The 27,680-nt window shown below is 40.0% G+C and overlaps 1 protein-coding gene across 2 annotated transcripts in view; it reads left to right on the top strand.

The window, feature by feature from the left end:
• The window catches only part of LOC102198209 (transcription initiation factor TFIID subunit 4), a 93,888-nt gene that overhangs the window by 39,989 nt on the left and 26,219 nt on the right, over nucleotides 1–27,680 (top strand). For both annotated transcript variants that reach the window (XM_013909467.1, XM_013909466.1), the window contains 3 exons: nucleotides 5,089–5,214; nucleotides 11,197–11,253; nucleotides 26,414–26,536. In XM_013909467.1, the coding sequence (XP_013764921.1) occupies nucleotides 5,089–5,214; nucleotides 11,197–11,253; nucleotides 26,414–26,536 (306 nt within the window). The remainder of the gene's footprint in view (nucleotides 1–5,088; nucleotides 5,215–11,196; nucleotides 11,254–26,413; nucleotides 26,537–27,680) is intronic.

The following is a 27,680-nucleotide window of genomic DNA, read 5'->3' as shown; positions in this document are numbered from 1 at the left end:
ACAGAACAATAAATGAGTACATGGGATTGATTACATTTGAATAATAATGATTTACACTGACAATGAAAAATTTATTATTTGGGGGGGGGGGGTTCTCCTTTTTATGGGAATTATTTCCTGTCATATGAATATACCAATGTACTGCTATGTGTCGTACAATTACAGTACTTATAGACCTTTTTATAGCGATATTGTGATAATACTGAATAATGAGTGACTGTGTGTCTCACACCCTTACCACACATGCCCCAGCATGCAGCGAGTACTATCCAATTTATTATAAGACAATCTGACTAAGTGCCTGTTTAGGTAGTAGGGGTGCAACGATGCTCGTATCGATGCTGTCTGTGTTGAGCGCTCAGTGAATCTAGGGTCGACCCACCGGCCTAGGCTGCACTGTCGAGCGCAGATCCACTGAGCGCTCAACACAGACAGCATCGTCAGAAGGAAGAGGGCAGGGCAAGCTAGCGAGACAGAAGTTAAGCTCTCCTTGCAACATGGCAAATTGAACCTCCCCCACCCTCATTCAGATCTGGCGTTTGGAATTATTTTGGGTTTTATGTGACGTATGACCCTGAAGGTAAGCGCGTTATGGACTAAAGTAAAACAGTATGTTGGATGTGCCACGCAATGCTCAATTACATGGGTGGGAACTAGTGTGTTAGCGCAGTTAGCTCGTTAATGTGTTGGCCGTCTAGCCCCACGCACGGGGTGATCAGGGGTAGCTCGTTAACGGATATTTGCCGTGTTGTGGCGTTAACGTCATTTCAACGAGATTAACGCTGACAGCACTAGTGGGAACACAACGAATATTTACGCCGACATCATCCTAGTACAAAGACAAGTGGAAGCAGACAAAAACAACAAGCATGCATGCTACAAACTTTACCCGAGTCATTTAGACAGCCGTTAGCACATGATTCTCCTTATGGGGACCTGATATGTTTAATATTGTGGCGAGCTCAGACAAGGTGGAGACGGAGGTGTCGTTTGGTCTTGCTTCCCGTGAGCTAGCCAGGGAGCACAGCCATTTATTGACATCTGCAGAAGAACACTACCGCTAACTAACTGCTCAGTGCGGCAACCGCACAACAACAACACACAGGGCGCCCTCTGACCCCGGAAGGACACACCGTCGCAGCTAGAGGGCGTCACCCGTCCCTATGGCAACATAAATAAAACATAACTGTACAAACAGAACCCCGAACAGCCCTCTGACCCGCTACATAGCCCCCACCGAAGGGGTCAGTCGTCCCCGACGACCCCATTACCCCACACAAAGTCCTGCAAATGTCCAGGTGCCTTCTTTTGGCGCACCGGCCGGTCACGACCGGCGGGGGAAAAGTCACTCGGGTCAGAACATGTGGTGTCACCATCATCCCACTTCTGACACCAATGTGGCGAGCTCAGATAAGGAGGAGACGGAGGTGTCGTTTGGTCTTGCTTCCCGTGAGCTAGCCAGGGAGCACAGCCGTTTATTGACATCTGCAGAAGAACACTGCCGCTAGCTAACTGCTCAGTGCGGCAACCGCACAACAACAACACACAGGGCGCCCTCTGACCCCGGAAGGACACACCGTCGCAGCGAGAGGGCGTCACCCGTCACTATGGCAACATAAACAAAACATAACTGTACAAACAGAACCCCGAACAGCCCTGACCCGCTACAATATGCTGCTGAGAATATAGCCCAGAAGAAGCGTATAGTATAGCTTTTATTTTGGAAAGAGCCATTTCTCTGTAATAAATTCTCTTTTCCAAAGATGAGTGATTCCTCAATCAGATATATTTATTTTTTTAATTATGTTTCAGCAACATTAAATTTAAAAACTGTACTTTTGAGTTAAAATATATATTTATAATTTTAATAAATGACAAATTAAAAAGGCATGAACATTTGTTTTATATCGAAAAAATATCGAACCGTGACACCAAAGTATCGAACCGAACCGTGAATTTTGTGTATCGTTGCACCCCTATTAGGTAGCTACCATATGATTAAGGGCAGCAGAGAAAAAACACATCAAACGTATAGTTTGAGATTGTAATGTGTAATCAGAGTATGGTGGTTTATATAGGGTAATTGTCATGTTTGTTCTGGTTTATAGTCTTTTCAGCCATCACTGAGAGGACAGACAGGTTTCTTGAACCTGCGTTGTTTATACATCGTAAGCTGCTTTTATGGGCAGAACACAAGAGCTGAAATTAAAGAGAAATGCTGCTGTAGTTTTTTTTGGCACCACTTTATCATGATATGACATAAACTGTTGATGAATGAAAGGTTCAGTCAACAATTTTTTCCTTCTTCTGTTCAGGGGCTGCATACAGTGGTACTAAATGAATCCTAGCTAGACTGTCACCGTACTTAGAAATACACAAAACACTCAAGCTAGGGAATAAAATCCATGGGGATATTGTAGCAAACATGCAAAACTAAACTGCCATGGATATGAAGGCATTTGTATGCTTCAACAGTCATGTAAATACACACTGGCATATGCACATATGCATTTTTTCCCGTTTACTTGTTAACTCACAGACAAAAATGGAACTATAAACACATAAAAGTTAATGTCAGAACTCTTATTTACCTTTAAGTTGATACAAAGCGCCAGAGCTCAGAGTTTTCAGCCAGTCAAAACTTATAAAAGAACTTGTAAGTGCCCGTCTACCTACAGCTGCATACTTTTGTTATTATTGGTGACTTTACTTCTTGTAGCCCTTAAATATAACTATATAACCACATTTAATTGGTAAACATTAAAGCACAAATTCATCTCTGCTGGAAGGCTATATCTTTGCATCGTTATGAGAAATGGGGGTGTGTCGGGGGGGAGAAACTTTTGAAAATGTGTTTTTCTTGATGCCAAGACGGGAGGATGAGGAGGAGCGAGGAAGAGCATTGCTACTGCTGTCCCCGTCTTGTTTTGGGATTCTTCTTTCCATTCGTTCTTTGCCTTTTTTGTGGTTTTGTAAATGAGGTGTGTGTGAAGGAGGCATGAAGCACTGTGAGCCCAGCTCTGTTGACATCAGCGAAAAAAAGAGAGAGAGAGAAAAGACCGAAAGACAAAGCGGCCTTAAAGTGCAGCCGGGCTTCGGCAGGAGCGGCGGCGGGAGGTACGGCAAGAGTGCAGGCTCAGCGCTGCAACAAAGAGGAGGGAAGCTGGATGAGAGAGAGAGAAGGAAAAGGGGGGCGGGAGAGTGGAAGGGGGCTGGTGATGAGTCTCCTCTGATGTGTCTTTGTGCTCTGTGCCGCTCGGCGTCTCTCATCCACTCATGGAAATACACAGAAGAGAGTGATATAGAAATCAAGTGCAAGCAAGAACAGAGATGCATGAGACACATGCAGTCACACAGAAACATGAGAAATAAGCAATTATCCTATTAACTTTTGATGGCCTAAAAAAGTTGTTTTTACTCTTGCCTTTCTATCTCCCAAGTGGGAAGTGATGTGACATTGGTAAAGAGAAGCAATGTCTGTAAATAGAAAAAGTTTGTTGATGTGTTCAGACTGGTGGTGTTCCAGTTGACTTGTGTTTTAAAGTTTCTTTTCATTGTTTAACCAAAAAATGCTGAAGGAATTATGGTTGTTTCTCAACAAATAATTGATTTTAAATATAGATTTGTATGATCATAGCAATCTACTGTAATTTTTTAATACAATAGTTTAAGAAGATTTAGTTAATCCGGAACTACAGTTAGTCACTGCGCTGGATAAATATCCTATCTGTTTAGGGGAAAAGGATTTGAAAATTAGGTGGATTTTTTTACACCATTAAATCAAAATCAGTGTTTTTAAGGTAATTAGTAATGATATGACATATTGAAAAAGGCGTGACACTGCATAACAACAGTCCACAGCCTGTTGAGGACTGTTCCCTCATTATTGCATGACAGCTTAAGCAGATAAAACATCTGCAGTTGATTCCAAGTGTTGAACTTGCAGAAGGTTTATTTTCACTGGAACTCTTAATATGAGGTCCAGATAGATGTCAGCGTAAGTGAAGAGAGATGTCAAAAACCTTAGGAGTGACCAAATAAACAACCTGGTACTTTCTCAGAAAACGTGAATGTACTGGCCAGCTCAGTAACTTTAAATCATCTAACCAAGTCGAAACCAGATGAAACCTAGACTAACTCTATCAAAAAGGGTGGAGTCAGTGTTATGGCTTGGGCATGTATGGCTACTATTAGGATTCAAGTGCACAAGGCTTTAGTCTGCTGAGATTCTACAAAATGCTGCAAAACTGCTCTTTACAATACGAATGAATAATAGCCCAAAGTATACTGCAAAAGCAGATGGGATATTCTTCGATGGCCAACTCAGTTACCTCATCTCAACCCAATTGAGAGTTGAAATTCATTTTCTGAAGACAAAATTGTATGCCGAGAGAGAAACAAGCAAACAGCAACTGAAGGTGGTTACAGGAAAGGCCAAGGAGAGCATGCCAAGGGAAGAGACCCAGCATTTGGTGATGTCCATGAGTTCTAGCCTGCAGGCAGTCAGTGACTGCAGAGGATTTTCATCCAAGTATTGAAAATAGTTCATATATTTAAAATTATGTTACCATGTCCAGTTACTTTTGAGTGCTTAAAAATGTATAAAACTTGCTTTAAGTCCTAAATGGTTAATGTGATAGTTTTGTTAAACCCCTCCAATTAAAGATGATGGTCTGTAATTCAATCACATATTGATTGTTTGATTTAAAATACACTGAGGTTGTAGAAAACTGGAAAACTGTGTAACTGTCCAAATACCTACATACCTAACTGTGTAGGATTAAATGAGCTGCCCAGGGAATATAGATGTACACTAGCAGACACGTGAGAAGACTAACCTCAAATGTAAATCACGAAGTAAACAAATCATTAACAGCGAGGAAGAGTCTTCTAAGTGTCTTACATTTGAAATATTCTGTTTTCTTATTAATATCACAACCATCTTGACCTTATTTTCAGTTTGAAATATCTGAACTGAAGGCAACCCAGAGTTTTGAAGTACGTGGCTAAAGCCTTAGAAGTAGCTGCTGAGTGGGACTTGTTCAACTATTACCATTGAAACAGTAATTATCTCTATCTGCTTGTCAGGACGATGAGTGCTACGAGCAGTCTGCAGACGTTCGCTCTCAGCTTCGCTTCTTTGAGCAGCTGGAGAGAATCGAGAAGCAGCGGAAGGATGAGCAGGAGAGAGAGATCCTTTTGAAAGCCGCTAAAGTAAGTTACTGTCGCCTTATCATCCTGTTGTGTGTGTGTGTGTGTGTTTGTGTGTGAAAGTTATGTCCCTGTGCAACAGTGTGAACTTGTGTACCGTTGTGTGCATGTGTGAGCATGTTGCTCGTGTGCAGGCCCTGACAGATGAATTAGAGTGTGACACCAGTGGATGAAGTGACCTCCCTTTGTCCTCCCAGGCTCCTGGCCTAAGGGCTCCTCTGTCCTGGCTCTTCCTCCCCGGACACAGCAAGGAGGGGAAAAACCTTACACAACCCGCATGCACTATGAAGCTAACAAACACACTTATCCGCAGCATGTATTACCTGTAAAGCATCCTTCTATCGCAAGTCCTGACAGCTCAGGTGAAACAGAGCATCTGTATCACCTGAGCTGTTTTCAAAAAATAAACAGCAAGTCAGATCAGATCATGCAAATGTTTTTCTAATGATGTGCAAGAAGTTAATCATTTTGGGGTTTGTTTGGAATAAGATAGCATTAGAAATTAAAGACTGTTCTTTAGTAATATCTAGTCTTACCCACTGGTGCTCAGTAGTCATGGGTCAGACCTCAAATATCTTCAAACTTAATTCATTTTGATCTCATGTAAAAAATAATATAAGATTTTGAGAAATTCTGTTTGTAGACAAGTAAGTGACAAATTAAGGGAAAACCTGAACATTTGACCCCTACAGTGAGGGGTTCAGGGTTCAGGGACTGTAATATAGTGGGCACATTTTGTCCTAACGATAATGTAACATTTTTTATTTACCTTTTTATAGGAAGCGCCTTGAGACAACTAAATAAAATGAAATTGAAATATAAAAAATAGCCTGAAAGATTTATAAAAAATGGAAGAAGAAAAAATTGAACGAGGCAAAATTACCTCGGTTTACCTTAAGCTATACATCAACTGTCCTATTTACAATAGGCTGGATCACACATCGCTTTCTCTCGCTGTTTCCTTGCAGCAGCTACAATGTATCTGAAGCCAGAAGCACCTATACAGCTGTTCCAATCTTACCACACAGTGTATGTTAGGAAGGGTGGATAGTGCTCTGTTAATCCAGGGAGTGGTCTTAATTCAATTCAATTCAGTTTTATTTATACAGCGCCAAATCACAACAACAGTCGCCTCAAGGTGCTTTATATTGTCAGGTAGACCCTGCAATAATACAGAGAAACCCCAACAATCATATGACCCCCTATGAGCAACCGCTTTGGCGACAGTGGGAAAGAAAAATTCGCTTTTAACAGGAAGAAGCCTCCGGCAGAACCAGGCTCAGTGAGGGGCGGGGCCATCTGCCACGACCAGTTGGGGTGAGAGGAGGAAGACAGGATAAAAGACATCCTGTGGAAGAGAGTCAGAGATTAATAACAAATATGATTCAATGCAGAGAGGTCTATTAACAGATAGTGAGTGAGAAAAGTAACTGAAGAAGAAATACTCAATGCATCATGGGAATCCCCCAGCAGCCTTACACCTATTGCAGCAAACTTTACATGGTTCATAGTAAGAGCAAAAACCTAACCTATCTATACTTTTCAAGGAGTTACTTAAAGGCTTGAGTGTGAAAATAATGGGAATAACATAGTATGGTTGTAACAGTCAGCACAGCGTAACCCGACTGAATACCTGTAGGAGATTCTGGAACAATATCAGCACCATCATCAAAACTTAAATAACCGTTTGAGTAGTGATGTTCCATCCCTTTTGTAGAAGTTCAGGAGATTTGTGCAATCATTGCCAAGGTGAGTTAAAGCTGTTCTGGCAGCATTTCTCCCAAAAGCTTTCTAAGACTCAGTGTTATTGTTGTTTTGTTTTTTTCCCTTAATTTGTCGCCCGTCTCCATAAACATCTGCCAAAAAAACTCAGAACTGCCTTTGAGCTACTTCCCGCTGCAGTATTTTTTACAGGCCTTTACCTTGATGATGCACACACATGGACAGACTCACAAAACAATAGCAGCTATAATATATTGGTGGAGATCGTCAAAGAATTAGCTGATAGGTTTGTTGGGTTTTGCAAGTAGAGTACACTTTATCTTAGCTATTACACAAACATCTAAAACGAAGCGTGATCCATATTTAATATTAACCTACAAACCTTAAAAATAATGATTTACTTTCAGTGTGTAATAGCAAAAACCTTTTGCTCCATGTGTAGTCAATTGAAAAAACAAAACAAAACGTTTTTTCATCAGATGACAGATGAGGTACACTTTGCTAGGACAGGGTTGGATCCTTTTTTGCATTCAGAACCACCTTAATTCTCTGTGGCGAAGATTCACCAAGGTGCTGTAAACATTGCTCAGATTTTGTCCGTATTGACGTGACAGCACTACACAGTTGATTTGTCATTGAATATGATGCGAATGTCCTGTTCTACTATATCCCAAAGGGGCTCTGTTGGATTGGTGCATCTGGTGATTGTAGAAGCCATTTGAGTACAGTGAACTTAACCTTTTTGTCTCTGTGACATAGCACATTATCTTATCTCAGCAATGGTCAGCAATACTCAGGTAGGCTGTCCCATTTAAATGATGCTCAGCTGGTACCAAGGAACTAACTGGTATGTTAGCCAGTCTTTGTGATAAAGTACACCTAATAAATACGTGCTGGTTTATAAATTTTCTTTTTTAGTTAAGACTGCATTTTATAAACTGCAGTTTGCGAATTCGCTTGTTACTGTGCGTTATGTAATGATATGACAATTAGCCATGTGCTTATCCTGCTTATGCTAGTTAGTCATCTGGAGCGGTTACTCCCTTTTTAAAGCTTCCCTTCCCTTTTAAAGCCGTAATAATTAAAGATCCTTGAGGTAAAGGTGGAAATACAATAACGGAGTTTTATTTTGATTATGATCTCCTTTATAAACAAGCAAACAAAAATGATGCATAAGCCTAAAAGGTGGTGAAATGTGAAACTGGACAATAGTTAGACACCTAATTCTCTGTTCTTTAAAATTGTTCCAGATTGAAGGTTACTTTCGTCCAGTTAAACATTGTAGCACAGGACATTTAGAACAGGACTACTTGCCCTAGCCTTAAAAAAAATGATCAAAACTAATGGGGTGCTAGTAGCACTGACACATGGCCAGTATTCTGATCTCAGCTTTGTGCATGTAAAGACATTTGTCTCTCAGTAAAAGAAGATCACCACTGAGCAGAAAAAGAAAGAGAATCTTTTGCAAATGAAAATGCCCTGCAGTGTAACATTAGCAGAAGCTAGGTTAATTTAATTAATTTTGAATGGAGCCAATGTCCCACAGTAAAGATTCTCATTGCAGCACACCTCACTGTCTTAATTGCATTATTACGCTCCAGTCCTGCCATGCAGGATATTAGAAAATCCTCTAGTTGATGAACAGGGCCACCAAACCCCATGACCTATCTGTTTTTTTTTTTGTTTTCTGTTTTTTTTAAGATGGAAAAAAAAAGACATTGCCTCAGCAGGAAACTAAACTGTAAAGTTGGTTGTTTAAAAAAGAAAAAGTGCAGCTTTAGGATCCTCTTTGTCAGGTCCCAGTTCTACATGGTTGAGCACTGTAATCTTTTTTTTTTTCTTTGGAAAGCTCTCTTTATTAACAGGATTACTGAAGAACTTTTGCAAATGTAGCCAAGTTCTGTTAGAAGGGCTTACCTCGGGGCTGTTTGGATTGCCTGAGCTTCGTTGAGGAAAGTCTGACTTCACCTCAGAGCCACGTCTGTGGCTTTTTGGCTCTTGTTGCCATGGCGTTTCAGTTCAAGGAGAAGTTTGGAAAGAAAATTGAACGATATACTACACAAACAGTGCTTGATAATATTGTAGTACTTTCTCTATTATTTAATCATGTATTCGTTTTACTTTTCCTGCTTTTTTTCCCTTTACAGCTTTATAGGTATCACATCTGTTTTATGGTACACTTGCTTTGATACTCTGCAGCCAATATAACAGACTGATTTAAGGGAAAGCAGGAAAAATCCATCCTAAAACACTTACATACTGTTAGGGAGTGGCTGATGATTTAACTTGATTTTTGGTTCGATTTTTCTGACTTCCTCTAATAACTGTTTCACTTTAAATGTTATGTTTTTGGCTCAGTTCACTAAACTAAAAAGGAGCTTCTTTATACATAGTATTTCATGTTCAGCCTTCATTGGAGAGATATAGATCGCTGAATATGTTAAAACTCTCAATAATTCATAATGTTATGTTCTTATATTGCATAAGTGAGCCATTTATTGACTTAAAGTTTCATAAAAAGAAAGAGTTACGGTGAAGCTTGATGCTGGTGGTTTGTTGGTGGATATTATTATTTTTTGCCTGTAATTTGTAAAGGAAATAAGATTGATCAGATTTATAAATACTATCAGCGGTAACTTAAAGAAGTATGACAAGTTTCACTCTAAATATTTGGGAGAATATGTTAACTTTGCTGTTTCCACATAGAACCCAGAGCTTAATCAAGGAAAAATAACCCTCTGATTGTCCTCATAATTCATTTTTGGCAACAAAATGAAATTTCAACATTACAAAACAGCTCCAGAATACATTCCCAGACTGTTTGTATACTATACTACACTGCATTTTTTAAGCACAGTACACTCAATTACACAAAACCAACAAAGCTTGTCAGCATTTAGTACGCAGTCCTCTTTTCCCTTCTCGACTCTGTTCACTCCTGTAAGTGGGGAAACCAGGGCAGCTGACAGAGGAGATGTAAAGCATGCCAGTGGCACCACTGCCCTTTGTAAACAGTCCATCTGTACCTACCCCTCCTATCCTCCACCCACCTCCCTGCCTGCCTCTTTGCTGCTCGAGCGCCCGCTAATTTGACCTCTTGAATAAGAAACGCACTGAAATAATCCTTTCCACCCCCTCCTCCTTCCTTCACAACAAGCCTTACCCTCTGCTATGCCAGCCATTTACAATATGACTCAAGTCTTGAGGGATGCTCTGGCCGACTGGAGGGCAAACACATTAGTCTTAGTTGAGATACCGACCACTACGTGAACTGCCTGATATATTTAAAGCCAATTAGCAGTAAGGCTATGAAGAGCAGGTCTCCGTCCATCAGAGAGAGTACATAAGGAGAGGAAGGGAGGTAATGTTAAGGAGGGAATAGGGATGGCCTGGCGTATGTTCTCACTGATTTGTTGTTTGAAGAAATTAGATGAAAGTAAGATAGCTTTTCACTTCACTGAGATGGAGGCTGTATTGTAAAAATAAAATATGACAGGCTCTCTACATATGTAGAACTACACGATTAACCTTTTGCAATGTTTCAGGGAATAAAATGAAGACATTATAGAGCTACCAAAATCAGGTTAGACAGTAACTGAGAGCTTTGTTTGCACAAAAACGTTAGGGTCGATCAACTTATGCTCATCTTAATAGGGAAAAAAATCAAATGGATAGATTATTTCCAGATTAACAAACAACACGCAATTACTGTGTAGTGCCATAATCTGCCTCTGTTGCCTGCAGTGGTCAGCTGTACATGTACATTTGGCTGCGTGGTGAAGGATTCCCAGGGACAAATACATTCACCCAGATCTTAGCAGCTGATTAAAATAGAAGTGCTGTGTTGTTATGCCAGGGACACACACACTTACACAAACACAAAGCAACGGATAGCCACACTGGCTCTCAGTGACACATAGACAGCCACTGCCACTGATAGTCACCAACATCCTTTCCCCCTTGTGTGTGTGCGCGTGTGTGCGTCCTGGCTCGAGCAGAATTTTTAATAACCTCTTTTGATTAGAATCCCCCTCCAGCGGCTTATTTAGGGCTGGATTTGGAGCGGGTTTAAAGGCCACTGCCCCCCGGGGGGCGCTCCATTGCTGTTCTCTGAATTCAGATACGATGTCCTTGACACCTCTGTATCCTGTTCCCATTTTGCACTATTTTTGCTGCCGCAGCAACAGATGAGTAGCGGAGAGGTTGTGGGCTCCTTAAACCAGCTGTTAACCTGTGTCCCCCCCCCCCTCCTTTGCTCCACAGAGTCGCTCCAGGCAAGAGGACCCAGAGCAAGCTCGACTGAAACAGAAAGCTAAGGAGGTAAGCTGCAGCGGAGATCATTACCCTTGACATTTCCCCGACTCCAACGTATTAATTTTTCATGCCTCACTACATATGTAATGCCATTTAAAGTCCGACTTAAAAAAGTTTGAAGAATTATTCGCGCAGATTGAAGCCCAAGTGTGGAAAATGATTTTCTGCGCACCCAAGACACCCTCCACTTCTTCCACTCCACTTCTTTTTTCTTTTCCTCATCTGTGTCGTCTCACAGCAGTGTAAATTTTGACTAATTGCTTTTCATTGGGCCCGGTGTCTTTCCGTAGATGGTGTCCTTTATTTACTGTTAATTTCTCAACTCACTTTTGGCACATCTGTATCTCGTCTTAAAAGTACATTTGTATTAATTTTATGTAAATTTTGTTGCCACATAAAAGTGCGATTATCTTAGCCTACACAGTGCAACAGAATTTATAGTGAGAGAGCAAAATGGATTAACTTTTTATATCTGTTTGTAAATTAGTCCAGTTGCAGCGATGCATAGTTCAGCAAAAGCATAAAAGTATATGATGAATGAGGTTTTAAGATGTACCAGTTCATGGTCTGCAATAACTTTTCCTAGTAAAAAGTAGTAAAAAGAGTTATTTCCTTTTCCAACAGGCAGAGGCATAACACTTAGCTCTGCAAACTGGGAAGTGTTTAAACTGGTATAGTGCATTTCTTTTCTGTACAACGGGGGCGCTTCATCTCAAGTGCAGGTCTTGTATAAAATGAATTCCCAGTGGAGCTCAGAAAGTAGACCACACCGTGTTTTAGTGGATGGTTAATGTTGTTTACGCAAAGGAAAAGGAAATAGCACTTTCACAGCGGAAGTTTGCCTTTTTAATTTTTTGTTTTTTTGTTTTGTCTTGTTTTTTTGTTTACACCCGAATAACTTCACTGGGTGCTTTCAGTCCTTGGCTTGCTAACAAAGATCAAGAGGCCTGTGTGGAGCTTCCATTGAAAAGTCTGAGTAGGCAGGAGGATAAAACGAGCAGCATTCACCTGTTGTTGTTGTTGATGTAGAATGTAAGGAGCACACGGGGTTTTGTCTAACTTGCTTACTCTTTTAAAGCAAGCCTTTTGTTTATTTAAGTAAAGTTTACTGAGCATGCATGCACTTTTTTGACTTACACCATCATTTATACTCACACAGTTCTACACTTTTGGCCACTTATATTAAGAATTAATTGCATCTATCTCGTTCATTGAAACTCTTGTATTGTTGTTTGGCCAGAATATTTAATTTTAGGATGTACTTAGCCAGAGTGTGATATTGAACTTGTGACCTTAAAGTGACAAGTGCACTTACCTCAGGCTACTTGCGGCACTCGTTCGTTTGTCTTCTTCTCTTCCGGACATTTCTTTCTAGCAACAGTGAGCCCTGCTGCAGTTTAGAACATTCACACTAGATCTCAGCCTTCCCATAAGCCCCACATATGCAAATGAAGCAGCGTAATAGGCAGCGTGATAGGTTTGCCCCAGGGGCCATGTGATCAAAGTGGATCTCCTCCCTGTTAAGTGGCAGTCCGCTCGTCATCTGGATACGGCCAGATTAGTGCCTCGTGAGGAGATGCCGCGTGCATGTATGCACATTTTCATTTTCATCTGGAATTTTAAGAAGGTGGTTTGGAAATTGTTACTTTATGTAATGCTTTCTCCCGCTAGATAGAGACGAGGAAAACTCACCAACCCCTCCAACTGCCCCCACCCCCACATACACACACATACACACACATTCAGCTCCCCTTTTCCACCCTCCCTCACCTCTTTCTTTTTTGCTTAATGGCCGTCGTTTCTCAGCCCCCGTGCCTCTCCAGTTTTCATCACCTGACTGGCTCAAGGGGACAGAGCTGGCTGTTTGTGTCACTGCAGAGTCTGTCGGCAGCTCACACATCTGCGCAAATTTCATCAGGATAATGAGCCCGAGCTACTCTTCCAGGCGACGGGCAGAGGAGCCGACTCTCTTTAAGCCCTTCTCCCTGATCACACACACACACACACACACACACACACACACACACACACACACACACACACACACACACACACACACAACCGCTGCCACCAAACAGTCATCATTTTGGGGAGATGGAATTACAGAGTGTTATATACTCGAACCAAGTGTTGGCATGTAAATTGAGCTGGCGCATGATTTGTTTTTAAAAAGGCAGGTACATTGTGCTGTGAAACTACTTTTGCAGACCTGAATCAGTACTGGAGCCTGACAGCCAGGTGTTAACCATGACTCGCAAATAAATTGTATGAATTGAAATGCTCAGGCTGAATGTCTAGTTAAGTCATTTTTAAAATCACACATTTACCTTATAGAGTTTGTTACATATATTAAACAACTGCGTCATCTTACCCTCATTTAAACTATTAAAGAATTGTAATAGGTGGGACACTGGTGTTGTGGCCCACTTGGGGCCTTTCTGGATTTTGCATGTTCTCCTTGTGTCCCACCCAGCTAATAGGTTGGTTAAGCAGGAGAAAATAGATGGATGTATATTTAATATGTATTCATTATCAGTGTTATGACCAAGTTTTACAAAAAGCAGAGATAACATTTTTGACTCCTGTTGAAGCCAAAGAAATTAATTGTTTTTAACTACACAGCATTGTCTCTGCCGATTGTCCATATTTAGCTTCCCAGCATGCACCTGTCTTTTTTGCCCCACATAGTATCTTTGCCTGAGGACCCCACTTACCTTCAACCCGACGAGTGGGCATCACACCCTGATTAGTGCCATGATTAGACCAGAGCTTTCACTTGTAGCAAAGAAATGTTAGAAATTAATAAGCAGATTTCTGGGACATTTATTAAATGCTCTCTAATTGATGAACCATTTCTGTTTTGAACAGTTCACGAGCTTTCTGCTGGCCAGAACACTAACTTTGTTCAGACTGTCTCATAATTTAGGCACTTTGTTCTTAAGTTTACAGAGACTAGATCTGTGTTTCTAAGGGGATAAAACCTTCTCTTTTTAATTATGCAACAATCTGTACCTCTAGCCCTAACCTTAGGACAGACTTAGCTTCACTAAAAAAAAAAGAAAAGAAAAGAATGCCAGAATACAAAAGAAATACAGTGTTCTATTCAGTATGGGTTGTAATGAACATCTTATGCTCTAGGTGTTTCCAGCTGAGCTGCAGGATTTTAGTTTTGTATATTGATGTAGCTAATCCTGTGATTGTGCTTATGTATATACACCAGCAACCTGAAGCTCAACCTTGTCACCAGCAGTGTAGTCTGGTCAGATAGTTGTTGGCAGAGGTTTTGTGTGCGATAGGCTTAGCACTTCTGTTTCCTCTATTCACTACCATTTGGCCGAAAGGTCAGATGGGCTATTTCAGAAATGCCCCCAGTAAAAATCAATCGGCAAATCGTGGAGCTCAGTTCCTGTTTGTTTTTGTTGTTGGTGGGTCTGTGTGTTCTGTCTGTTCCATCACTGAGGCAGGGGGCCAAGCAATGCCTGATCATTGAAAGTGAGAGAATAAGCGAGAGAGAAGAGAGAGAGAAAGGAGGAGACAGAGAGACAGAGACAAAGAGATGGAGAGAAAAGAATACTGGGGGTGAGGGTGGGGGCAGTGGCGAGATAGAGAGGGAGTTAAGGCCAGTGGAGATACATCACAATGTCAGAAACACAGACACACTGCAGCCACAGATTCATCATCACAACCGCGTCTGCAGGCACAACTGGATGCAGGAAACGAGTGAAGTGGAGAAGAGGTGTGGAGAGAGGACAGGACAAGAGAGACGAGGGAAGAGAAAAAAGACAAATTGGCTACTACAGCTGGCCAAAATCTGGCCAAAAGCTCCTGTTTGAGTTTGTTCGACCCCGAAAGCAAATAAAGCCACGAACAGTAATATTTCCACTATGTGGCACAGTTCATATAAGTTGATTAAAAACTGTCACTAAAGCATTATGCAGTACCTACTCAGCTTCCACTACGATTCAAATTGGACAAATGATAATCATAATAATACCAGCTGACTTGGGATGAAATTGATTTTACAGCTGTGCAGCTACAGGTAATTTTTACCTGAACTGGTGCATTGGGGAGAAATTTAATAACTCAAGTGCCACCTGATCATACTTGGCAATTGCTTCATAAGTAGGCTTGTAATGGTGTGTAGTGTGACTCTTTAGTGTATGTCCTACATAGGTTTCTAATAGAGTCACAAAGGGGTTTTTTTTGTTTTGTTTTGTTTTAAATGGACAGATCCACATGTGTTCTAGTACATGTTGTTAAAAAATGTTGTTTGCAACTTGTTTTCCTTGAAGCAGAGAACAGTGTAGGCACATATTTTATGGGATACAGCATGCATCAAGTCAGATGACCTGTGCCATCTGTATGTGAGGCCACACCTGTACATATGTACATCACTTCTAAGGGTTCATTGCAGTTGTTTGTCTTCACGAAGCCCAGTTCCACAGCAGGTCCATTATTTGCTGTACCTTGTGCCTCTCTTTAAGTTAGTTAATCTAGTACAATACATATTGGATATGGATTCAAGACTCACAGAGAAGCCTCGTGCTTCACCTGAGCTACAAGGACAGTAGTGCAGGTAGGATATATCGCCTAGTGAGCTGTCACATACTCATGGTGGAACCAAAGACAAGGTTTGCAATGATAACCAACAGACTGCAGCAAGATGCAAGTTTATATCCCTTTCAACAGAATCTATGACGCTGCATTAGCCTTGATCGAAATTGCGCTATCTGAGAGTGAGGTAAAGGAAGACCTTTGTGACTGTAAGCTTTTGAGAAAGTCTTTACTATGCTATTATATTTATGAATGCTTAAGTTTTTGTTAATTGATATTTATTCAAGTCATTATTAAAATTTTTTAAATAAATAAAGAAAAAAGAAGTTATAATATGAAGAAATAAATGTTGACAATCAAGAATTCAAACAACACATCACCAAAGTGCTGTTTAGATAGAGATTTACATCTGGGGATAAAAATCCACAATCTCCAACAGCAAATAACGTAATCTTGGCAATCCAAGAATAAAATATGGAGGTTGCCCACCACCTTTGTGGAAGTGAGAAGCAGTGGAGTTTCATATCAAAAAATATCCATAAAAATCTTATCTTGAACAAAAACAATTATAGGGAGTTAAAAACACATGTTTGTAATGACGAGTTTGTGTGCAAAACACAAAACCGATGTTTCTGTTTTTAAAATGAGCTTAAAAAAAGCTTTATTTCCAACTTAACCAGCCAGCACACCCATTTAAGAAGAGCAGAACCACCTAGCCTTATTCTTTCAGACCCAACATGATAGGCAGAAATACCCACTTGCGAAATAGACTTACTTGACAGAATGTCTTCAAAAAGCAATGAAAAAAGTCTGAAAAATTCTGTCATTTACACCACTGCTTCAATGAGTGCCTTTTATAAAATAAATGTTATTTAGAAAGAAGAATTATGGCTACATAAGGAGCAAGTAGTTGATTGTTCACAACACACTTGAAAGCTATTAAAGAGGCTCCCTTCCTGTAAGCGCGAAGTCATCCACATTCCCCAATATAGAGTAAGAGATGAGAGCCAGGGCTTTGCTACCAGGTTTCATCCTCTGATAAACTGGCTATCTCCTACTGTGGCTGGTTAGCACTCTCAAAGGGCTCCGGGTCAAATAACCCCTCAATATACTCCATGTGGTCAGCCCACTTACCAGCAAGGACTTCATCCCAAAGCTCCTCAGTGTTGGACTCAGACTTTTCTCAACATCTTGAGAAATATGACGTGCATTTTCCAGGATTAAATACTGAAGCTGAGGACCAGTCTGATGCTCAGCTGGCTCTCCTATTGTGCATTATCCCCAGACTGGACATACCTTGTCCTGAATCTTGGTGTGCAAAGATAAGCAGCATTGGAAGACTTCTCCGGCTTCCGCTTTGCGATCTTATTCAAACATGATGATGGCGAACTTAAAAATAAAAACGAAATAAAAAATTGTGCTCTGAGGGCAGCCAGGCTCACTACTTGTAGCTTGCAAGTCCAACCCTGTGGAGGAATAATAGAATAGCATAAAAACAAAGTTAACTATGTTTTCCAGGAAGTGCTTCACATTTGTCATCACAAGTCATGTCCTTTAGGGTCTGAATAGAGGATGTTTTCAGACGGGTGTCAAGGTTCTGTGATATCCCATAGAGAGTGAATCTGGATTTGCCCTTAGTCGAACAAGTGTTTCAAAGTTCCTAAAAAGAAAAAAACAAACAAAAGACTTAGATATCAACTTGTATTCTTCTCTAAATTGAAAAGAGATCTACATACATCTTAAAAATGATTTCCCAGCATTTTATGCCTTTATTAGACAGTTGATGTTGTTAATAATACAAAAACAAATAAGTGGGGCATTAGTCAAAGCTGTTTGGCTGGGAGGTTGAGGGAGCTCATGGTTTAACACTTAAGCCACTGAGGTCTTAATTTTAGGTGTTTTTGCTAAGATGCTTGGACAACTGCAGACGTGAAGCTTGTGTGCTGTTGGAAAAAACGAAAAGCGCAGGAGGATTGAGATCCTTGTGAGATGATCATCCTTGCTGCTTTAAGCGAATATAAGGCAGGACGAGAGACGCACATAGGGAAATTAACACCGCAGAAAGCACTAAAACTACAGAAGAAACTACTAAAAGTGAACATTCAGCACATTTTCAGCACTTGATTCAAATTCTTTTAGTTTCCACAGCAGAACTCTGTGGTGAGATTTAGTAACAGGGTGTTTCTTAGAAGCAGCGGGGGGCTTAGTCAAGCTTCCCTGGATAAATAAAGGTTAAAAAATGGTTAACACAGTCTGTCTCCCACTGCCAGCCCAATCACTGGCAGACCTTTAGATGATGTGGGAGGGAGCGTAAGGGAGTACATGGTCTTCTCCTCTCCTCTTCTCTCCTCTCATTCTTTTTCCATTCTTCCACATTACCATGCCCTTGCAGCAACACTCCACTTCTAGCTTAGAGTGATTCCAGAAGACTTGTGTGAAACCGAGAGCTCTCCAATGGGAATCTCAAAGGTTTTTGTTAGAATAATTTTCCTCAAATATTTTTTCTTCTTCAGGCATTGAGAGATTTTTTTTTGCCCATTTGACGCAGCAGCATTGCTTGAAATGTCTTGAACCTCTACCAAATTAATTCTGCTCTTGCTCAACTTTGAACCTTGCATGGCTCCAATTAAAAGCCTGCAGGTATATATCCTTCCTGAGGTGCAAACATATATGTTAGAGTCTGAATTCACTTAGACCACTATTCACGTGAGATATGCAGAGCCTTTTTCAAAGGAATATACTTTACCCATATATTGCCTATATTCTCAAGAACTGTTTGCATTAATGTTTTGTGTTATTTAGATCGTACCCGTTTGTTCAGCCAGTCCTTAATACACATATACATGTGTTTGACTGGCCTTGCCTTCGCCACAAGTGACCAGGTCGTGGCGAAACTGGAATCCACCCACACTATGAGCCCCATCAGCTGCAGCCTCACACTTTGTCAGAAGACGATGTAACAGCCCCTTGCTTTTTATTAGGCCAGTTATATCTCCGAGTTCATAGGCTCTCATCCTCTGGCCCTCCTCAAACTGCTCTGCTCAAAGGAGCGCTGTCCCCCATTAGGTAGGCCCCAGGGCAAAAGCCTGCTACCCTCCTCCACATTTGCTCCCTCTCCATGCTGACTTTCAAAGAGAATTCCTGCTGTTATGTGTGTCCCAATTCATAGTTATTATATTCTTGTCTTCTAGCCTTACAGATATACAATACATTCATTTCACTTGAGCAGCAGCCATCGTGGTCAACTTGCACAATCATGGTTACAGGAACATGCATGTGTGCTTCTTGAGTATATTTTATATATTAGGTTCTTTTTAAAAAAAATCATTTTTCTAAAAAAAACCCAACAAATTTAACAAGAGTGCTTTTAATCTAATATGTTTTCAACTTGATTTCAATTATTTTTCTGAAAGATCACGAAACAGGTTAAGATGGATAATTTAATTATCACATAAGAAAGGTCTGTTTTGTAGGTCCTCCAGATATGCAGGCTACTTAATAGTACACTGTAACCTTATTTTTTATTTGTTGCTTTGTTGTCTGTAGTTCCAACTTCAGTTTTTTTTCTTCACCTCAAGACATATTACATGAAAAAAAAGAAAAGAAACAGGCTTTAAAAGTACCTTTGGTGTTCCTGTGTGTTTTCGAATATTACAAAGTGCTGTAATGAGAAGGAAAACAACAAAAAAAGGAGATTTTTTTTTTTGCCTCAGAGGGAGATAGCGACTCGTCTAGTTGCTGTACAAGCCTGTAGGTTCACTTTTCTCTTTGTGCGCCGGAGCACTCCTTGGGACTCAAGCGACAAGGGAATTGGGCATGCTGAGCTATGCTGAGCTATGCTGGTGGCGAGGTGCCAGCCTCCTTTGCCTGGGATATAAGTGAGAGGGAAGCAGGAGGCAGGACATGTTTCAATTAGGCAACAAACACCGCACACAGAGGATAGGAGAGGGGAAAAAATAGCTTGCCCACATCAACTACCTTCTCCCTCCTGACCTTTCCCAAAAATACACTTCCCTGAACTGCTGTGCCCCACCTTTCTCTTTTTTCTCATTTAAAATCTAAAGAGTCATTTTTGTGGAAATCTTATGGGAAGGACAGTAGCGGGGGTCTTTGAGAGGTGATGCTAAGTGTGCCAGCTCGGCCTGCATGTTTCCATTAGATTGTCATGTTGGCTAATTAGAGAGCGGCAGCATGATTCACCTTGTTAATTAGGAGGACTTGCACACCATGTGCCTAGGGGCGGTGTGGGGAAGAAGAGCCCAGCCTCAGAGCCTCCTAGTCGCCTGCTGCCTATGAAGATTCCCCTTCTCATCTACCTTCCTTTCACTCCTTTTTTTTGATTTGGAAATGAATAAATCATTGAGATCGTCCTCTCTCGGAGTGTGAATATCTGAGTTCTCATCTTTTCCTGGATGCAAATGAGGCGTGATCAATAGAAGGTGACGAGCGGCAAATCTAAATGTTAAAAAAAGAGAGCAAGACAGGGAGAGAGAAGATTGCTAGACGAAGCACAGCAGCATAGAACGAGACAAAGCGAGAGAACATTTAAAGTAGGAAATTTTCCCTTAGATAAGCAGTATTTTTAATGATCACTCCTCTTTCCCTGTCGCTCCGGTGTAACACTGTCAGAATCTGCTTAACACTGATTTCTGGCTCCTTCATTAAACACCGTTCCTTGGCAAAATGTGTCGTGCAAATGTTATTATTTATAGAAGCATTACTTACTCCAAAGTAAAGGCACGAAGTCTGTAAGACATATTCAATTTATTCATGTATTTCATGCAGTGTCCCTTTATACATTTTAATTCCTGCAAATAAGTTGCATATGAAGAAGAACCACAGGGCTGTGATAGTGACACTCACATAATGACCTTAGCTCCAGGGACAACTGAGGGCTCTAAATAATTGGTCCTTCGCCCTGGAAGGACTTCAGACATACTCAACTTCAGAGGAAAAGGAACACACTGCACTAAGACTATTAGATCTTGCACATTTTGCTCCATAGGTAAAATACCACAATCACAATTTATGTGCAAAGAATTTATGATGAAACTGAATTTCAAAACAGTTTATGTCGCTTTGTTATTACATTTTTAACTTTGGGTGATTTATTATCTATTATATCTGTCTATATTATCTATTGCCTATCTATTCAGAAAGACTAGTATCTTTGCAAATCCAAAGTTTTAAGTGCCGTATATAATGTGTCAGAACATATTAGTAATGCACACTGAATATCGCATAGTTTAACTTTAAGCGTTATAAATATTATAAATCTTTAAATATAAATTCACTATAATAATAATACAAAATATTTTATGGTGTTCTCCTATTTGCAGTTCAGTTTGTCTAATGAAGCCAAACATGTCTCTATCTACACTTACCTACATTAGCAGGTCGTGGCTCAACTCGTCTCTTTGTAGTGTATGAGTGCAGATGGAGAAGGGAAACCTGATTGGTTACTGCAAATGGCCCCTCTGCCTGCAGCAAACTAACTGCCAGGCACTTCACATGAAGAAAGGCCTCAAGATGCGGCTCACAGATGTTCACGTAATGTCGGCCATGTGGGTGTCAGGTGAATGAGTTGCATGGATTACAGACATACATAAAAAACATACATAAAATGTCAACACACACACACTCTTATGTTAGTGGGAAACTTAGACAAATGAACACGCAATGTTACAAATACCTGAATTTCAAAAGCAGTCTTTATTAAGAAACCAAACAAACAAAAAATCTATTATTCGAATTCATGCTAAAGAAAAGACATTGCCTTTGCATCAGATTAATTCATTCATATGAAATGAATATAATATAATCAAAAATATTTAATGTGCACATATCCTTTTTTCTGTTTTGTATTAATTATTAATAATTAAATACTAAATAAACATCAGTCTGTCAGACCTACACTGCTATGCACAGTTACATATAGACATGCAATAGTTTCCCAGTGATAATGTCTGCATTGATTTAGCAGAGATTTTTTCTTTCATGCAAATATTACAAAATACCAAACCATTCTTATGAACAATCAAAAGTTGTTACTTTTTTTAAACCTTATATTAATTTTATTATTACTTCATTAATAAATAATACAAAATAGTGTCATCTACACAAGGTCACATGACAGTCTAACAGAATGTTACAAATTTTAGAAATTCATCTAACATTGTCGTGTAAGACTGACTCTGCAATCCCTGGAACCACACTGCCAGTGAAGCTAAAAACTAAAACCTTATTGTGTTTACTTATGGTTCCATTAAAAAAGAATAAATATAGTTTTTTATAACTACATTTTGCATGCATTTGATTATGTCCTGGTCCTGTGGACGTAATATACTTGAAGCTGTATAATATATCCACAAGTGTATTAGAGGCAGACCATAGACTGTTTCTGTAAATCCGTGCGCAGACTTTTTATCTTTTTATAATTAGTGAGTTGACACACTGCCAGTTAAAGCCTTCCTGCCTTTCTCTTAAACTGCTGGCATTGACTACTGTTATCATTAATTTAACACTTTTTATGTAGTCAGCATCAGATGACTTATTTTTAATGCTGGCAATTTGGCTGTATTTTAAGAAAAAAGTGATACACTTTAAATTTATTGAGACTCGGTAGTTTAAAAGAGCAAAAGACAATATGCTGTGGTTGTAGTATTTTGGTACATTTTTGTCTCTCAAACTTTTCTACACTATTAGAAGATAAAGAATGAATGTAGAAACTGCAAAACAGTGAAGTTTGTACCCATCGCTGTTTAAAAAATGTTTGCACCAGGGGCCTTGGGTCCAAGAAAGACATTCACCAAATACAACATATGCTTTGTCTATGTAGTAAAAAGCTGCCTGCTTTGTTGTATTGGATCAAAGCTTTTGAGGGGTGTTTGGAGGGGGTGTTAGGACAGACACTAACTGAAAACCCAAAAACCCATGATCTTCCTTATACACTATATTGTGGGCTTTGCAGGGCGAACAGCCCTTTAGCTTCCTTCATAGCCCTGTAGCTGCTTGTGACGTCAAGCAGAGCATGTTCTGCTCTAGCAAGGACATCTGTCTGTAAGCGTCTGGAGGGCCGCAAGCAGTCCCCCAGGCCAGGAGCAGGGGGAGAGGAGAGAAAAGACTTTGTTAAAAACAGCAGAGATGGAAAACGGCAGGTTGGCCATCATGGCTCCTACAGCTTATCCTCCTCTTCACTCCAAGCGTGTCAGACCGCTCTAAGGTTCTTTCTGTATTTTAGACATTTTTGCATCATAAGGGGGCATACTGCTCTTTCTTCTGTGATAAGAAAAACCCATGTTATTTCTTACTTACGTCTTGACAGATACTTTAACGAATCTATTAAGGGCGCAGAGCTGGAGTTAACTTGTAAATAATTCATGATGTTGGGAAGCAGGTGACTGAAAAGAACAAAAAACAGTACAGTTGATCACAGATCAAATCAAGAGGATTTTCCTATTTTTTGCTATTAAAAATATGAGTAATAAAATCCGTGAACTTCATAAATTTTAAACATGCTTATACAACAGGTTTCTTCTTATCCTGGGAACTTAATCTGCAGTACAATGTTATAATAAATCATTTTAAAAAGCTATTTAAATCCAGTAGTCATAATTTACATTTACAAAAGCAAAGGAACAGTTTAATTAGAACAATTGTAATATTCTCATTAACTGTTTTACCTTACTTTATAATTGCCACCTGCACGTATATAAACTTAAATCTCATAGCAAAGCTGTAGATTGATTTTCTGGGTTATCTCAGAAATGTTCTACATCTCCTGACCTTTGCTAATAATTTGACTTTACAAGTCCCATTTCCTTGCCTACAAAGGGCATACCGGCAGACTGGAAGCACTGGTATTTAAGTGACTTCAGAACAGCAGATATTTATGTGGTACCATTGATCGGACTTGGCAAATGTATGCATCTTGTCAGCTGGTTATTTTTCCAGTCCGGGAAGAATTCCAATGGTGACCTTTGCAGTTTTTGGCAATGATTGTACCTATCGCTTAACAGTGCTGACAGCGTACTCCAGAAGGTTCAGAGCGATTATTGCACTTAGAAGTCTTGGTTCTGCTTTTTTTGTATTTCTACAAGATTAAAGAATGTGAAAAGATGTCCTCCTGCAAAAAAAATAAAATAAATCATCATCAGCATTGTCAGTCTGTAAAATCTTTTTCAGGAACATCATTAGGAAAGATGAATAGCTCTGTTTGTAAAAACATACCAGAAGAGACTGACGGTGTATTTAACAGTATGGTGTCAGAACCTTATTACTGGATCTTGGAAAAGGTAAATATTTTTGCTGCTACCATTTTAAGTCAAGCGGCTTTACTGTCATTCCAAACGTGCAGTGGTACAGTACACAGTGAAACAGGACAACGTTCCTCCAAGGCCATGGTGCTACATATAACATACAACAGACAATCAAGAAAGGTTTACAAAAGGGGAGTTCATAGCATTTGTACACCTCTGTGTGACCATATGAGCATACATATGTAAACATTTAAGGGTAGCCAGAGAAAGTTGTAAGGCAAAGCAAGTCTGCCCCAGCCCTACTCAACTCTGGCTTGTATCCACTGGCAGTCAACAAAGGAAGGTAGACTCTGCATAATGGCACCAGATTGAAATCAGAAATAAGTCTCCCACTGTCACGGCGGCCACTTTACTGACGGGAAACGCAGACTGGAGGGTTGCAGATGGTAAAATGAAGTCTACATTCATCATACAGTCATAAATCTGAAAATGCAGGCAGTTGCTGTGGGCGCTGGGAGCCCATGCCTGGTGCCAACTGCCAGCCAGAGTTGCCGGCATCCTGGTGCCATCAGTGAGATAGCGGACCTCACTCACTCTCTTTCTGTCTCTCGCTCTCTCACTCTCTATGCTCTGTCACGGCTCACTTTTCAGTGGGATTCTTTAAGGTCAGGCCTGAAGAGGTTTGTCTGTTGTTTGTGGCAAAGCCTAATAAGGATAACAGTGATAATATTAATGCAGCCTTTTCCATGTAGACAGGGGCAAAAATCATATCCACTCTGTTTGCCATATCCAGCCACAATCCCTAGTGTGTGACTCTATTCTAATGCCTGTATACATTTGCATGACTTTAAGAGCCTGACTCAACATTTGTCCAAATTGTTACTATTAGTCAAAATCTTTATTTTGACCACTATCCAATGTAAAAGGAATAAATAAATGTAGTTTATTCATTGAGCTGGTTGGTACTGCTGCTATTATTCCCCCTACTTTGTGTTGTCAGCGTGTTTGAATCTTTCAACATTCCGCCGTGCTAAATGTGAAGTGGCAACACCCTAAAGGGCATGCCTTGCCAGCGGGATTTTAGGAAAAAATCAGAAGCAACTGCATGCACATTTAAGATCAGACTTTGTACACCAAAGCAACCTTTTACAGAGCGCCATCTGAAAGTAACATGAAATTTTCCCCTGATCAGACAACATACATGCCTCACGCAAACACCAGTGCCCAGCGAACACATGCTGAGAGATAACATAAAAGAACATGAAAGACATCAAGGCGCATATTGATTGTCCCTGTACGCTTCAACCCAGGCCTCACTCCCCCAGCGGGCAGACACGCAGGCAAGCTGGTGGGTAGGCATTCCCTGTGCTGTGGCCAAGATTGATAGGCATGTGTGTGTGTGTGTGTTGTGTGTCTGTATACTTTGTTTGAATGTTGAAGGGAGTGCTGACACCCTCTGTACCGTGGCCCCAGGCCCTCACACCTCCACCCAATATAAAGGGCAGCTCCCAGCAATGCTGGATTCCCCCTCAACCCTGAGGGTAGGCATGACATTACCTTGGGCAGTGCCTCCCCGCAACCCCCACACATCCTCAGAACCATGTGACTACACACACATAGTCTTTGAGAGGAGCTCGGTTAATGGCTGAGAACAGTCTACCATTTTGTTTTGCTCAGGAAATTCTACTTATACAGTAGAAGTTCAAGAAATCTTTTTTTTTTTTTTGCAGTCTCCTTTAATTCTTATTCTTACATTTGATCTTAATCTTATATGCCTGACAGTTGTTGTTGTTTTTTTTGAGCCTCTGATTGCAAATTGCAGTTTGGGGGTTAGTATTACTGGCTGGCTATATGTAACTGCTATGGTGCCCCTTTATTTGGTTTTGGGTTCATCACAGGGAGATGGTGATATTTTGAAGTTTTGCTCCATCAGTATGCACAAGTAAAAAGTTTAATTTCAGAGTTCGAGATCGAGTTCAACATTTATTGTCAATGAAGAAGCCCAGTTAAATTAGGAATATGTCAACATTGAGAGTGACATTTAAAACAATACAGTGATATTGATGAGAGATCTGTTATTTTATAGTTCTTATGATATTCAAGAAAAGGAATCTTGAATATCATAAGAAGTATAAAAAAACGATCTCTCAGCATTATGAAAGAACAACAAGTACAACAACAGTAAGTACATTTGGGAGGAGCATTAAGCTAATGTGTCTGGATGCACTGCCATGATGCAAATTTATTATGTGCATAAGACTTAGAAGAACTGAACAACATGTGAAAATGTGGAAATACTAGATGTGAATCTTATGTTCATAGTAAGGTCTGATTGTTTCTTATGTTTTCACTAGATGCAACAACAGGAACTGGCCCAGATGAGGCAGCGGGATGCCAACCTTACAGCACTAGCCGCCATTGGACCCCGAAAAAAACGTAAAGTGGATTCACCGGGGGCCACGCCATCAGGGACAGAGGTGAGAACTATATTGTCAATGTTTTTTTTTATCATTACCAGTTTGTAATGCTGACTTGCTATCGATCTTTGGGAAATTAACAGTCGAGAATTTTGGATTTAATCTAATTTAATCAATCATGTTCTACTATTTCTAGTTAGTGGACATGCCTAGGCAATGACATTGTTATCTTATTTGACAGAAATCTGTGCACTTTCTTGTTATTTATGAGGAACTGATAAGCTAAAAATAAAACAAACAGCACAATTCATTATGATAAAATATTTTTTAAACTTATATCATGTAATAATTTAGTTATTTAAAATTTCATATTTTAAATAACTAAATTATTACATGATATAAGTTTGAATTCAAATTCATTTTTTCCTCCTTATGATAAAATAGCTTCTTTGCCCAAAGAAGCTATTTTGTGCAAGGATGTCAACTGTAAGAATGCTGTGCATAAACATTTACTCTGCTCCATGTATGATGATATAGTGACTGCTTTGCATGAAAGTGGTACACTGCTTGATAAACAATATAAGCATAAGAAACCTAACATCAGACCTGGTTGGAAAGAACATGTATCCATGTACCACGATGAAGCTCGCATAGCTTATAAATGTTGGGCGATGGCTGGAAGACCTAAACAAGGCCCAGAATTTGAACAGAAAAAATGTGCGAATGCCAGATATAAGTACGCTGTTCGCTTTATAACTAAAAATGAGCAAATGCTGAGAGCAGATTCTTTGGCCAGGAAAATGCTGTGTAATAATATGGCAGATTTTTGGAAAGAGGTGAAAGCTCTTAATAACTGTAAACCGTCTCTACCATCAACTGTTGAAGGTGTTTCTGAGGCAGATAACATTGCAGCATTATGGAGACAGCATTACAGTGCGTTGTTTAACTGTATAAAAAGTGATCCATATGAGGACAATCTTGACATGAGTAATGACACAATAAGTGTAAGGACACATGAAGTATATGAAGCCATTCATAGGTTGTCTGATAATAAATCCTCTGGTTTGGATCACATCACTGCAGAACATTTAAAACATGCTAGTTTAAGGCTAGCTCCTCTTTTAGCACTCTGTTTCACTGGGTTTATGATTCATGGCATATTACCAGACTCAATGCTGTGTATTTTACTGGTACCAGTTATGAA

Source organism: Pundamilia nyererei, unplaced genomic scaffold (genome assembly GCF_000239375.1).
Source record: "Pundamilia nyererei isolate P.nyererei 1_Seehausen unplaced genomic scaffold, PunNye1.0 scaffold00025, whole genome shotgun sequence".
In the NCBI taxonomy this organism is placed as follows: Eukaryota; Metazoa; Chordata; class Actinopteri; order Cichliformes; family Cichlidae; genus Pundamilia; species Pundamilia nyererei.
The sequence above is the reverse complement of the archived record's forward strand: the minus strand, read 5'-3'. Positions and strand labels throughout refer to the sequence as shown.